The 16,509-nt window shown below is 36.5% G+C and overlaps 1 protein-coding gene across 2 annotated transcripts in view; it reads left to right on the top strand.

Moving 5' to 3' along the window:
* The window catches only part of LOC145672080 (metabotropic glutamate receptor 4-like), a 489,770-nt gene that overhangs the window by 434,351 nt on the left and 38,910 nt on the right, over positions 1 to 16,509 (top strand). For both annotated transcript variants that reach the window (XM_081741333.1, XM_081741332.1), the window contains exon 7: positions 12,499 to 12,648. In XM_081741333.1, the coding sequence (XP_081597459.1) occupies positions 12,499 to 12,648 (150 nt within the window). The remainder of the gene's footprint in view (positions 1 to 12,498; positions 12,649 to 16,509) is intronic.

Genomic DNA, 16,509 nt, shown 5'->3' with positions numbered 1-16,509 from the left:
GCATCATATTTGAAACAAGGTGTTAGTGTTCATCATGGATACACGGTGGAAACATCCATTTACCTGTATTCTCGCAGGACCTAGTGGGTGTGGAAAAACGTTTTTAGTGAAGCGATTACTGTCAAATCTCCCAACCATGATCAATGCGAAATTTCGTAAGATATACTGGTAGTATGCAGAATGGCAAGACGTGTATGCAACAATGCCGGTTCCAGTAGAATTTCACGAAGGACTTCCACGAATGAAAGATTTTCAGCCACAAGATGGACCACATACCTCGTTCCCTTTTAGGGGTACAAAATTGCCAAAATATAAACGTAAGCAATACGTTGTACCACGTGTTTCGTTTTTGACCTAATTTATTCCCTTGGATGAGGTCCTATTACCTTATATGGTTATATGGTCATGTATAGGGGTCCCAACTGCAGACTAGTAGCCATGATGACGTTAACATGAATACTATCTCGAATGATGATGCAAAACTGATGACGTTGCATTATCGTTCTGACGTGTACTATTGCACCATGATAAACAATGTTGCCAGAGGTTTTTGTTCTAAACAGTTCCGGTTCTTTACTAATGAGTGCACAAACTCAAAAATTTGAAACCAAAACATAGACCCCCAATACTAATAGAGGTACATACTATGGTCCTAAGCTACCATACCAAATTTTTAGATTTGGAAATTTCCAAAATCTAAGGGGGTGGTCCTATGTACCCCTGCCAAAATTTAGAGGGTGGGCCAAGATACCCCTGCCAAATTTTAGAGGGGGTGGTCTTAAGTACCCCTCGGTCATTGACCCCGGGCCAAGGTCATTGACCTTTGACCTATGACGTCACAAAGGTTAGGGTCAAAGTCCAAAGTGAGATCAGGTCATGCCAGTACTACTTCAGTGGTAGAGCGTTCACTTCTGGTGCACGAGGTCCTTGTTCGATTCCAGCTCGCGCGAAGTGAGCTTTGTGGTGGACAAGCACCGTGTGCGTGGGTTTTCTCGTGGTTCTCCTGTTTCTTTCTAGTTTCTTCATTCCATAATTTTCTTCATTTCTTTTCATCACCGTCTCTTTTGGCCTAGCCGACATAATCGTGGGACAAAACTTAAAGGTTTCATTTCATTTCGGTTTTCTCAACAACAAAAAATCTCTCAAGCATGCTGTATGGTTCATTCTGATGTGATCATTTGATTAAAATTCGCCTCATCTTTGTACAACATTACAAATTAAAACGAAATATAAAGTTTGATAATTTTGTGCTATAAATCATCTGCCATACTGTGCACTGTCGTCTTCCTAGTATCGTCTTCGTCGTGTATAACGAAAGTTTGATGAGGGGAGATGTCAGTATCGCTTTCCAGTATAAACACACCCACTATACATGACGGTGCGCAAAAGATATGTCGAAATTTGAACAGGTGATTCTTCTAAAAACAACAGTGACGATGCCAGCTTTACATAATTTCTTGTGTGTCAGGCGGAGGTGCAAGACATTTTTGAGGAGACTATTATTATTATTATTATTATTATTATTATTATTATTATTATTATTATTATTATTATTATTATTATTATTATTATTATTATTATTATTTATATCGAAAATAAGTTTTATATTATTTCACCTACTATTAAAAAATAAATCTGGGGGCAGTCGGAGGGTGAACGATACCACTGGAAAGGCGCCCGCCCCTTTACTCCACTTTATCATCGTCACTGACGTATCAATATCTAGATGATATCTCACTGTTTCGGAGATATACAGGGTGAACCACAACACGCGGCACACAAATAAGCTATGGAAGTAGAAGTAGGCAGAGTACTAATGAGCGTCAAAAAACGCATTGACATGCTGAAATCTGTGGAAACAGTCATCAGCGTATTGTAGGCGTTTATTTCCGTAATCTTTCCTGTCATCTGTCTTGAGCGCCCTGCTGTGTAGTAGTATATTGCAAGGATCAGTACACCCACACATACTATATGCCACATGTTTTTACTACAAGCATACTATGAACACGTGTTTTTACAATACATCAGTGGCGTGTTACCGATTATTGATATTACAAGTATCTCTAGTTTTTCAATATCAGAAAATCTAGTACTTTTTTCTTTTAGCATATCAATCATTTCAGACTAGAGGCAGTGGCAGCGATTTTTTAGGGAGGGAAGTCAAATCCCACTTCATTTACCTTGATCTTTTTGAAAAGTGTGGCTCTTCAGATTTTTCCATTCTTTACTAAATATAATCGAAACAGTCTCTCAATGATCCTAGATATTCTTCAAAGTCATCTATTTTTTTCCTGCAAAAACTTACATCATGAATTTTCTTCTGTAAGATATTGAACAAGATTTCTTATCTTGATCCTATAACATAAAACAGTTCTAGTAAAAAATTAAAGTCAAAACTTTGAAGGGTTTGGTAGAATTTTGCTACACGAACTCTGGTTTGAGAATCTCATTCGTCGATGTTTTCGTCATAGATTTAGAGTCCTAACAGTTCATCTTTAAAGCTATACAGCACATCATTTATCCTACTTCTATAGTTCCACCTTGTGTTTGAGGTTGTTGGGATACTTTTGTTGACTACACAGGCCGGTAGCCAGCCCCAAAATGTAGGGGGGCCGGCTGAAGTTAGGGGGCCCGATTCAACCTTATTATAGTTAATCACCATATTATAGTTCATTTCCAAGTCTACCGTGAAATTGTTTTGGGGAGGCAGCAAAAATCTAGGGTGACCCGGCCCTCCTAAACCCATCTGGATACGGGCTTGTGATTACATAGTCCAAAGCATTTGTTCTTTTTGAAGACTTCGAGAATAAAGAAGCAAGTTCCGACATAATTTTAGAAAAAGCTTACACCCTTTTGTACAGTCAACGGACTTTTCTAACACAAAATTAAGCCTATGTGCATGATAGGCCCTAATGAAAAAAATAGACTTCTGTATTTATCTGTTTAACAAGAGGCTGCTGCTTCCTACCTCACCAACCATAACCGAAGCTCCATCGTATGTTTGAGAAACAAGTTTTCCGTATGGAAAACTAGTCAGACTGTCGAACATAATTTGGGACAGTCAAACTACGGTATGATGAAGACGATTGCACAGTTCTTTTTTCAACATCAAACTGCATCAAAGTGCAAATTCAACTAGTAGGCTAGAAGTGGAAATTTTCTGAATCGAAAGTATTCTATACTAAATTAAAAACAAAATAAACAAAATTTTTAATAACAGAATTGTACTAATTTACAGAACTGTTGTATAATAGTTTTTGGTGTAACTTTATTACACTGTTACGATAGTATTTGAAAGTTAAAGAACATATGAAAGTCGATTCATGATCGGAAACAAGAAATATTAAATCAGAAATAATTATTTTCACTTTATTTTCAACTTAATTAGCATAAATCCTAAATAATAATAAATATACGAATTAGAAGGAGCGCCGGAAAACATCTTTACTTCTCTCTAATTATCATTACTATGAAATTGTATACTGTTAAGACAATGAAATAACTTTACGAATACGGAAATTACAGCCAAGTTCCCATACTTGGATTAGGAAGCAAACGAAACAGTATAGTTGAATCACACTGCCAGCTCGATCCTCTATAGCGAGAGGAAAGCGAGTAGAATAAACATGCTGATGATATTCTAGATTCTCCTTGTTTTGACAGGGAACGTTCCTATTTTTTCCTGTTCCACTCAGCCGAACGGTAACATAAGGGCCATTCCGAACGTCCAAATACGAGCGCGCAGGAGGCTTCTGGCTGGCACGCTTAAAGGTGCTTCTGGAGTGAATGACCGCTATCGGGGTTCGCGTTACCTCTGAAATCTACGGTATCAACAACAGTATGTTCCTATTTGGCGCTGGCAATGTAAATGCGGCATAGGCTGTCCGAACTTTTTTTTAGAAAAAAAGAAAGAAAAGGAAAATATGTAAACATCTTCCCATGTTGATGATGAAATTTAGACATATGAAAACAACGAAAAACTGTCGTATTTTTACCGCTACCGCCGGTAACAGCGGTAATATGCACTACACGCCCCTGCAATACATAAATAGTGATAGACGAGAGAAAAAAGTCACGCCTACAGGACGAGACGAAGAGGACTAAATCCCGTGTGCGTTATTGGCTCTGTCTATAGAATATTACATAATATACTACACGGGGCAGGATTAATCCATCTGGAGACCTGGGCTAAAAAAGTATGTGGCCCCTGCTGACTTCACCTAATACATTTCTGTGAAAGTATAGTAGGGAACTTAATATATATTTCTGGTCATATTTTATTCTATGATGATGATTGTATCTTTATGATTTATTTTAGATAGCTAGTTGAGATTTTGACCAGAGTGGAGGCCCGGGGCTACAACTTCCCCCTAAGCCCCTCTCTTAATCCGGCCCTGATACTACAATATTCTCGAACACGCTGTAAGCATATTTCTCCGAAACGGTGCGGTTTCACGTAAATATTGGTACTAGAGGTCTGCACGGGCCGGAATTTTTAGCCTAAGACCGTCCCGGCTCGTGAATTTATAATGTCAAGCCCGACCTGAGTCCAAAATAAGTTCTAGTCTTTAGACCCGAGCCTGTGTGATAATCAAATCGGCCCGAAATAATCCCGAAGTACATAAACTTAATAATTAACGCAAAATTGTAAATGAAATGAAATGAAATCTTTGAGTTTTACGTCCCACGATTATGCCGATTAGGCTAAAGGAGACGGTGATTATGAGAAATGAATGAAATGGTGGAATGAAGCAAGTGGGAGGAAACGGGAGAATCCCGAGAAAACCAACGCACACGGTGTTTGTCCACCACAAAGTTCACTTGGTGGGGGCTGGGATCGAACCCCGGACCCCAATCACCAGAGGTGAATGGTCTACCACTGAGCCACCGCGATCCCTAACGCAAAATTGTAATTTTATTTACAACAATTAAAGGTTTAATTTTGTAGTTGTGCTTTAAAAGTTCTCCAAAAAGAATGGTCCGATAAATATCGTTGTTCAATATATTTTCAAAGTTAGGCTCGAAAAGACCCGAGAAATATGGTTGTATATTTAAAAAAATTACGGCCCAAGCCCAGTCCAAGCCCGAAGTGATCTATGCTTTGTAGGCCCACGGGCCTGCCGGATCGAGCCTAATCCCTCGGGCTCGGCCCGAACCCTTGCAGATCTCTAATTGCTACAGACTTTAGAATTTTCTGTTGGTTGTCCTTAGGTAAAATGATCTAAAGTTTAGATATACCGGTAATTTTGCGTACCACCCTGTACATTAAACGACAAGAACTTTCGCTTTTATGTTTAAAATAGCCAATCAAATAACATTAAGAGTAGAAAAAGAAAAGAAAAAAACTGTCATGATCAATCGATCAGAGAAACAAAACTGAAACTACTAAACGGTTCTTTTAAGTGATAGCATTATTGGTTTCTATACCATTTGATGACGGCTCGCAGTCGTTTTCGTATTCGCATTATTTCTTCAATCGCCTCTGTCAGTTGTCATTTTTAGTCATACATATAAATGTAAACATAAAAACCCAAATCATTACCCTGTCAAATACATTGATTTTAAACCTTCAATCCGTTTTTTTTTCCTTGAAAAAAAAATCAGATGCGAAATTGGAACAGAAGAAAAAAAAAGGACAGAAGATTGACTTTTTTTTTTTTTAATCTTTGAGTGTCAAAATAAAAATATTTAAGCATGACAGTTGACATTCACACATGAGGAAGTTATTGAAAGAAGGAAATTGATTTTGTAATCAGAAACCACTCAGCGCGGACATTTTGAGGAAGGAAATTGGTTCGATATCTAACGGGAGATCCTGTTCGTCTCGCAACCTTTCAATATACAGTCTTTCTCTCTCTCTCTCTCTCTTTCTCTCGCATACATAGACCCTACACATAAACACACACACACAAACATACATACATGAATGAATATGTGTATACACATGTATCGGATATTCTATTAATTAAATGATAACTGTTATTCTATCCTTCATATCGTGCTGAAGAGTGCATAAATTCTACTTTAAGCTTTTTTTAAAAAAAAATACTAGAAGAACCAGCGCCCTCTACACAGAGCATGATTCACATATGAGCATGAATCTCCTTGTCATTCCTTACAACATCTGTACATATTCCTTTACAGACACAAATGAAAGACGTCTTGATAAAAAAAAAAAAAAAAAAAAAAACGGCAAAGGATACCATAATGGGGAGATTTTTTCGATTATTTTTTCAATATCTCGCACCGTTTGCAAGATTTGATCCTACTTCCGGTTGAAGTTTTTAATTCATGTATGATCAGTGTTTCCTTTCTTCTTGCATGCAGTATGTAATAAGCAAATACATTACACACACATTTAATTATAATGTCAGTGATATATGGTGTTAATTGGGCAAAACACTCCAAACAATAAATATTCAACTTAGAGTGGAGAAATGGTTATCCTTCGTTTTTCATCATCATTTGGCCATGAAACAAACACAGTGGAGAAATGGTTATCCTTCGTTTTTCATAATTTGGCCATGAAACAAACGCCTGAGAAGTATGCAATCCCTATACAATTATGTGGTGTTGGAATGTATAACGTGTAGGATATGATGTTTTAGTTTTTTTCTAATTTCAACACTTCCAGTGTACCTGTAAAAATGTGATAAACAAATAATGGTCACGTTTTTTTAAATATTGAATTAGAACTGGACAATCTACACAAAATTTGCAATCGATCAGTGAAAACATCATCTTTCTAAAGCCTGTAGTTTCCGAGATCTCATTGTCAAAAGGATTGGGCCACAAACATACAAACGTCCATAAACGTATAGTTTTAAAGAACTCCAAAGATGGCAACACAATTCATTTGCATTGATTGTGGAAAATGTTTATTAAAATGCAAAGGCTTTGAACAATAATTTAAAAAAATAAACTTTATGAAAAAGGCCTATTTTTTAATAATTATTTAAATTACATATTCTTTAAAATGTTTGTCTTTGTTAAACGTGAAATCACAAATAACCGTAAATCAAAGTTTGAAATCCAAATTTATAGGTTGGAGGTCAGGCGTTTTGATCGGGCCGACTGGGCAAAATACAGACTCTGTATACAGGAAACCGTAAATACTGTTTTGCCTTCTACTTCAGTCTGAACTCTATTCTTGTGTGGATACTATCACAAATGCTATCACCTCTGCCACAACCCAATATATCCCTTCATTTAAATGTTCTTTCTCTCGCCCTCCCCTTCCTCCACATTATCTTCCTCTCATTAAGCGCACCCGTCAGTTATAAAGAGATTACTTACATACTGGCAATGTCGAGTCCCTTCACCATCATCATCAACTTCTTCGCACAGTCCGCAATTACCTTAAGGCATACAAATTACGCTCTTGGATCAAAACTTGTAATCAATTAGGCACTACAGCACACCCCAGTCAGTACTGGAAGCGCTTTAAGACTCTTACTGGGCAGAACACTCGTACCACCTATCCTCTCGTAGACCGAAATCAACCTCTACATACTGACCTCGACAAAGCCAATGCCTTTGCTAATTATCTGCAGGGTATCTTTACTCCTCTCCCGTCTACAAACCCACATCGCCCATATCCAGCTGATCATCTGAACCTAACCTCACCTAATCTTCAACCCAATATAGATCACACACTTCCTGACACTCCTTTAACAGCACCAATCACAGTTCCAGACATCACCTCGATTCTCGCAAACAAACGCAACACTGCTCCTGAACAGGGCAACATTACATATCGCCAGATCAAAGAGAGTCCGTTCTCCCTTCTATACCTTTTATCAGCCATCTATTACTTCATCCTACGTACTGGTTACTTACCCGCTCAATGGAAAACCTCCAAGACACTCATGTTTTTGAAACCACTGAAACTTCCCGCCGACACCAAGTCATACCGTCCAATCCAACTCACATCTACCTGTAGTAAAATACTCGAACGCATCATAGTTAAACGCTTACATATCTTTCTGTCGTCTAGAAACCTACTCCCCTTTCAACAAGCTGGCTTTCGTCCACATTATAGTATCAATGATCAACTTCTCAGGCTCAGTAATTACATTACCAATCACTACAATACTTCACGCCCTTTCTGTTTAGTTCTCTTTGATCTCGAAAAGGTATTCGATAAGGTATGGCATCCTGCACTGATCTATAAACTCAATAAGCTTAAACTTCCCATACCTTACATCCGATTCATCTTCAACTATCTCACCTGTCGCCTGGCCTACGTTTGCATTAACTCCACCTTGTATTTTCCTATATTCATCCACTCTGGTGTCCCTCAGGGCTCTGCACTTTCTCCCCTTCTTTATATTCTGTTTGTCGCTGATTTTTCCCCTCTTCCAACAAATGTCCATTTGTTCCAGTACGCCGACGATACTGCCCTACTAGCCACGTATAAAACTGTTCATCAGATCAATGTGTGTATGCAACAAGCCATCGATACATTCGTCGCGTGGTGTCTTCACTGACGCTTGAAAATTAATGCATCTAAAACTCAAACAATAGTCTTCCTTCCACCTCACGCTCGCTCCCGTATCCAGCGCAACCCTACTCTTCTCAATCTTTCCGTTGACAGCACACCCTTACTACCTACAAAAACAGTCAAATATCTTGGAATTACATTTGAACATCATCTCAGCTGGAAACCACACTTAAAAGACATTACTAGTAAAACGTATATTCACCTCAACTTACTGAAGCGTCTGACAGGCACTACTTGGGGACTTAACGCCGACACGTTTCTGAAAACGTACAAAGTGCTCCTTCGTCCCATCCTCACATTTGGTTTCACTGCCTGGCTGTCTGTTTCCTCTCAGTATTACGAAAAACTCAAAGTTCTTGAACACCATGCCTTACGAATTGCCTATCGAGTTAAGTTTCCTAGTCCCACCCGAGAACTCTATGAGCGACTCAGTTTTCCCAACATCCTATACCATCTTGAAGACCTTCGCACCAAATTCATCTGCCGTCGCCTTGCACTCAATCAACCCTTTCTCCATGATGCTTTCGAAGCACATGCTCGCAGTCCCCCTCCATTGCTTACACCGTTTAGTCCTACTCCTCTCGCTTTACTGTTCACTCTTTACCGCTTTACTCTTCCTCCAGACCACCCAGATTTTGCTTACTACCAGCCATATTGCTCCGATGAAATTCTTCCTTACATTTGGCCATCACATGCTCAGTGACACCTATTGTATCTAACAGGGCTCCCACTGTCTCTCATCAATGCCTAGTATCGCCCCTAGGCGAGAAGCTAACCTGCATCTGTCTATCTAACACTTACCCCTGTGATGTGATGTGAAAGTGCACTTCATTCTCATCCCTTAGCTTCTACCCTTCCTCATGATTATGATCAAAAGATCATAATGACCAAATGATGTAATATAATTAATAAAGCCGATGGTAAATACAATTATGTATAAACTTTACATTGAAAGTGAAAATAGTACAGTATACCTAGATATTTCCATAACTTTCGGTTGAAATAAAAATAAAATGAAATGAAATCTTTCAGTTTAACGCCCCACGAATATGCCCTTTAGGCTAAGGAAGACGGATGATTAGGGCAACTGAATGATTATGGAAGAACTAGTGGAATGAGAATGTGGAAGGAAACCGGAGTACCCCTAGAACACCCACGGACATGATGTTGTTTACTACAAACTAACTTGGTCGGGGATCGAACCAAAGACCCCATGCACCAGAGATAAGCGATCTACCAGTGAGAGGCCGTGTCCCCCTTTGGTTAAAATAGTGATAAGAAAGTAGAATCTATCCTTATGACCTTAAACTCGGATTTAAAAAAGAATACCGTTTCACCTATTTATTGCCACATTATGTCTATGAAAATTAAATTGAACCGGAAGCTGCAGTGGACTCAACTAGTTTTGGTTTCAGTTTAGTAATAACAGCACAGAAAAGATCTAATATTGAGGATCGAGTCAGTAAGCAGAACGAAAGGTTATCGAACAAAATATAAAGCTGCAACAGTAATTCATATAAATATATACTAGAATTTGTCTGTTGCTAAATAATTAACCCGAAATTCTAGTTTTGTAAAGGACTGTAGTTGATCTCACACTGTGCTTTGTGAAATACTGAATATTAAGAGACATTTCTATTGTTTCCCTAAAACTTTGACTTCAATAAAGAGCAGGGGCGTCATTTAGGAGGGGCAGGAGGGGGCAATTGCCCCTCAAGAGTTTGAGGAATACATATACTTTAATAGATTGCCTACTAATATACTAGTACAAAACGTGAAAGTCTTATGTCGGTGATGCTCTTGCCCCCACTCCCCAAGCGAAGTCTGAAATGACGCCCCTGATAAAGAGGTCCATTGTAATTCAAATCAACAGCTGAATGTAATTTAGAACAAAATTCTCAGAAGTTTCAGAATTAATGCCACTACTGTAATTGTTAATGAAATACTTTTAAAACTGGCCACAAAGTAAACTTCCGTAACAGTAAGCTTATAACGAAAACTTTGTGAGACAGTCATAATTAGCTAACATCTCTTTTACCAGTGTTCGTAATTTGAGAAAAAATTCCCTAATCTAGTGAAATTTCGTAGATAAATTTAGCAAAAAGGGAAAAAGGTGATTTATTTCGATAAAACGTGAAAATCCAGGGAAATTCTTGCTCTGACTGATTGACCAACAGAAATGCTTAAATTTTTCTTTGTTCTTTAGAAACAGCGAAGTAACAAGGCTAGTTGTCGCCCGAGACAAGAACTCGCTTTAGCGCCCCATGACGAACCAAACCAAAACGTTCCCTCAAATGTTTGCCCAATTTTGCGCCCTCCCAGTCCGGCGCCCGGAGCACAAGTCCCGTTTGCCCCACCCTGTTTAGAAATAAAGCAATACAAAAGCAGTAGTATGTGTGTGTGTGTGTGTGTTCAAAGTAGCATAATTTTTACCCATTGTTGACTGCAGTTGCGGATCCAGGATATGATCAAGGGAGAGGCTAAACCATAGTTTGCAGTTTTATCTAATGTAAAAGCAGGATTGAAGCCCATTTTATCCAGTGTATACTTGAGACTCAAGGGGGGAACTATAGCCCCTATAGCCCCCTCGTTGAATCCGCCTCTGGTTGACTGGGTGTATGTGGGTATATTGTAAAAAAAAAGTTAAGAAATAAGTAAAAAAATAGAAGCAAAATGCATATGAACAAAACAAATGTGGCTGGCACTTCTTTTAATACAGGGTGGCCCAAAAGTAGGTATACATTCCTGTATTGATCTAGCATAAATTCTAGTTTATAGGTTTATTTGCTTCGGCTGTTCCGAGCTTAAGATATAAGTAAAAAGACATTAAGAACAAATAATAAAGAAACCCAGTCTACAATAAGAAATTATATAAAATACAGTGAGCTAATCAGTACGGGACTGTATACTTACTTTTGGGCCACCCTGTATAGCTAAATTAATCTTATCACAATACTTTCTGTCACAGGAAATTGACCTCAACAAACTAGGAAAAATTTGATAAGAAAAGAGAAAATTTTGTGTCAGTCGAGGGAAATTTTCTAAAGGAGACCTACGAATACTGCTGTTTCGTCAAGTTATAATAAAAAGAAGTTTTAAAATAATATCGTAATTTAAAATGTCAAATTATATTTTTAATTTAATTAGTTTGTTTGATTTTTATAAATTTAAAAAAACGTTTATAAAAAATATAATTTTCATTACTAAAAATAAAATTTTATTAAACTATTAAATATTAATTTTTATATAACTTTTACCACAAAATTATTTATAATAAAATTTATTTTATTATTTTAAAATTCTAATTAACAAAAACCTACCATTCTATTTTTATATAAACTTTTATTTTAATAAAATAATTTTTTAATAAAAAAACTTATAAAAAATATTTTTACCATCCTATCCCTTCTAAATTTAATAATTAAACTATTACTAAAAACAACCTAACATATAATTAATATAAATCTGTCTAACACTCCCTTTCAAAAAAAAAAACATCTTTAATACCTCTGTTAAAAACTTATATAAGCCCTTTTTTAGTTATTTATTTTTTATTTATAAAACAATACTTTTTTGTTTTTAGTTTTACTTTTTTTAACCTAAAACTATTTTAAAATTAAAAACTATTTTGTTATTTATAAACAAACATTTTAAATACAAAATCTTAACAAATAAACATATTTTACATTTTAAAAATTATACCTAAATTAAAAACTTTGTTTATTCCTCTTCTTTTTTTTTTTTTAATAAACTGCACAATATCATTACAGGTCTTTACAGTCAGAGAACTTTAGTAATCTCCCACGATAAGATATTTCTAGCATAATTTTGTAAACTTATGCAGATTAGTTTTAGGTTCACCTATTCTTGAGAAACTAATATTTTTTTTCAGTCTATTTTTATGAAGTGCTGTACTATGTATGTGTAATATATTAACTGTTTGTATGAATATCTATTTTAATGACGTAACGATAATCTCTGTTTTATATATTTAGGTCTTAGTGGAGACAGGTTTAAATTTGATCCCCAAGGAGATGGCCCTGCTCGATACAATATCATTCATTTCAAACAAGAAAGTCCCGGACGCTTCGAATGGGTGAGAGTTGGCGAATACACCGAGGGAGATCTTAGATTAAACATGTCAGGTGCGTATTTTCAAACAACATCATATATTATTACAAAAACAGTGCATACTGTAATATGCTAGAGCATCGATTTCTTTCCTTTTATTTCATTTGTGTTTAAGAATTACCAGAGACAGCTCGTGAGGGAAACCAAATCGGTAAAAATTAAAGTTTTATGACTTCGGACCAAGTGAAGAACAGTTGTCTACTGTACTAATTGTTGTGTACGGTAATTAATACGTTAGATAATTTTTTGTCCCTTAGTTTCTCAATATTGTGGTGACTCGTGTTTTTGTGTGAAGGAAGCTAAACTAACCAATGGAGGAAATGTTACATGTAAACCCACACGCTGCAGAATTCAACAGTTCATAATTAGTAAACGAATAAAATGTTAATTAATACACGAATGAGATGTTAAATTGTTCATATCAGTAATGCAACTGTTATGCTATGTAGTAGTTTTCTGAACACAAAACAGCAAAACAACGAGCAAGACGAAGCATTAACATTCATCCACTGTAGCCATATATAACCAGCAGTCATTGGCTTTTATCAACGTTCAGTGTTGCCAACACGTACCTTCAATAAGCAACTAAATTAAGCACAGAATTTGGATTTTAAAAAATAACTAAACTTTTGTAAAACTATTGATAACAGAATTTAACAATAAAAGAAGCACAAAACTTAACCGTTGAATGTGCGAGGGTGATTCAGAAAGTAATGTCTCCAAGCCCGCTACTTAGCCAATAGTACTGCAAACATTCTAATGCACTGATGTTTAAGCTATAGAGTGTCACTTGTTTGACTTTCCTATCTCTTTTCGTTCCAGAGTAATAGAGCAATCCATAACATCTAGTGGTGACGTCCGGTTCAAACAGCGAAGTGTTATTGAATTTCTGACTACAGAAGGTTGTGCGCCAAGGAACATTCATGACCGGCAACGAGTCGTGGATACACCATTACGACCAGGAAACTAAATGTCAGTCGATGGAATACCGCCAAACGTCCTCTCCTGCGCCAAAGCATTCAAAGTTGTCCCATCTGATAGCAGAGTGTTCGTTGACATTCTGCCTCATCCTGCCTATAGTCCGGATCTTGTGCCCTGCGACTTTTGACTCTTCCCTAACTTAAGGATCACCTTAATGGCCAATGCTACAGTTGTGACGTAGAGGTGGAAGCAGAAGTTTGACAATTGTGTCACCAGCAGCCACTACAATTTTTCGCCGACGGCATGAAAAACTTGTTTCGCGTTGGCACACTGTGTTGCCCGTAATGAGGACTATGTTGGAAAAATGATGCCACCATTTGTAGCTGACTTTGCAAGCTTTCCATTGATACCTTTATCCGTGCTATCTGTCAAGCATAAATAAAGGTATCACCTTGCAGGCATTACTTCCTGAGTCATCGTCGTACATTTAAAACTACTCTAACATTCGTCATGATACTCTCAAATAGAACACTTTCAGTCCTAATTTAAACTTAAAAGGATTTAGAATACGCTTTATTCGCATTGACTAGAGGCACCAAATATCTCTTGAATTATTTTCCTTGTTTGTAGCCCTTATTCGAATTGTAATAGTGTTGTAATTCTTATCAAATGTTATCTATATTCTGGTGGACTGTTGATCTAGTTCAACTCTAAATATGTCCAGTTTTAGCCGAAAATACACTTGAAAAGACACATACGAAAAGTAACTTAATATCGAAATTATTATGGATAAACGAAAAGTCTGTAATCCTCATATAGAGTTTTTAACCCTACTACCCTTTCGCTAGCTGGGGGCTCTGTCCCCAGACCACCATGTTTGCTCGGCCTACGGCCTCGTATCAGTTACACCCACAATTCTACCGAATTTCAAGCTTCTTTTACCATTTCAACTACCTAAAAGAAAAGAATAACATGGGGAATTTCTGCACCCCCTTTAGACACCCTAAAAATTAAAAATATTCACTTTGGGCAATTTTCCTGTGAATTAGTCCTGGAAGGCTACAATCATGCCAAATTTTATCGTTCTAATCCTGCCCGAAGTGCCTAAACATTTTCGGGTGTAGAAGTTGTATATATAAATAATATGGGAAAGATTATTCAGTTCCCCATAAAACCACTCTAAAGTTGGAAATTTTTACTTTTGGTGGTTTACTTAAGTAACGCTAACACAACGTACAAGCATACCGAATTTCAAGTTTTTATTCCAATTCCAAGTACCTTAAAATTATAGTTCAAAAAAAGGCCTATTTAAATAACATGTGGAATTTCTTCACCCTCCCCCACTTTAGGCCCCTTATAAGTTAAAAATATTTATTTTTGGTAATTTTTCTGCGATTTAGTCCCGAAAACCTACGATCACGCCAAATTTTATCATTGTAGCCCTACAGGAAGTGCTCATAATTTTGGGGTGTAGAAGGTCTCATACAAATAACATGGGAAAGATCTTTTAGCTCTCCGCAAAACTACTCTAAAGTTGAAAATTTTTAATTTTGGTGATTCACTTAAGTAAAGCTAACTAAACATACAAACATACCTGGTTTTTAAGTTTTTATTCCAATTCCAAGTATCTAAATCATGAGATTATAGGTCCAAAACAACCCTTTTAAATATAATAGGGAATGTCTTCATCCCCCCCCCCTTCACTTTTATCAATTTTCCTTTGGATTAATCCCGAAAAGCTACAATCATGCCAAATTTCGACTTTTCACATCAAACAGAATTACCCGCTATTTTATGTTAGTGAGTGAGTTCATGTAGTTTTATATATAGTTAGGATAGGATTAGGATGGTAATCCTGGTTTGCTGTCAGACTGTGTCGCATAAGGGAGAATGATACAAAAAGATAATTAGATACATTGTAACATGTAAGTAGTACTACTACAAGCAGGAATAGTAGCAAAAGAGTTTTAGTACATTTTCTAAAGGACATTTTGACTAGAAATGGGCAATTTTGGATGCAACTGACCAAAAATACAGCAAATAGCTAAAGAACAATTTTACTGCCTAGAAAATGGCTAGATTTAGCTATAAAGTGTATAATTGGTATTGTGCTCTGAATGGCTGTTTTCCTCATCTCTTGTGAGAGAAGTCGTTGGTTCGAATCAGCCTATAGGAATTTGTGACATGGTCCACTAGCAATTAGATGGAAAATCTTCCCGTTAAGTAGCAAAACCGCCAAAATTGGCTAGGTTTATAAAATAAATGATCTGGCAATCCTTATTCGAGTTTTTTGATATTACAAATAAAAATGCCATAATTTTACAGGGTGGCCCAAAAGTAGACATACAGTACTGTACTGCATTTTATATCATTTCTTGTTACCCATCAGGTATACTTAGTTTCTTTATTATTTATTCTTAATGTGTTTTTACACATCTTAAGTTTGGAAGAGCCGAAGCAAATAAATTCATAGACCAGAGTAATATATTTGATCAATAGAGGGGTATATATGGTAGCCTTATTTTCCACATAGGCCTAATTATGTTATATTTATCATGGAAATAAAAAATACATTTTCTTATAGTCAAATTTAAGAATAGCTCAGAGAATTAAATTTCTTGTGCAGTTTTGTTGTGAGTTATCTTGAAAAGCTGGGAAGATAAGCATTTAATTTTAGTTCTAAGCTTTCCTCTGCGTAATTCTAATATCATTCCTAAATACAACTGATTTGTATATGATGTAAAAGTTATTGTTTATGCTAACAACATTCAAGAGTTTGTAAAATCATATTTTACGTTGTTATAATTTTAGTTTAAGCGAATTTTGGTCCTTGAAATCTCATATTATATGAACAGTGCATTTCATGTAAAATACCCCTCTGAAGAAGCTATAGCCGTTGTGTGAAATACAAAGGAATATATTTTATTAGTTATTCTACACCTTCAAAATTGTAT

The sequence above is a fragment of the Thermobia domestica genome, chromosome 15 (genome assembly GCF_964235325.1).
Source record: "Thermobia domestica chromosome 15, izTheDome1.hap1.1, whole genome shotgun sequence".
Taxonomy (NCBI): domain Eukaryota; kingdom Metazoa; phylum Arthropoda; class Insecta; order Zygentoma; family Lepismatidae; genus Thermobia; species Thermobia domestica.
This window is presented reverse-complemented; position numbering and strand designations above follow the sequence as displayed.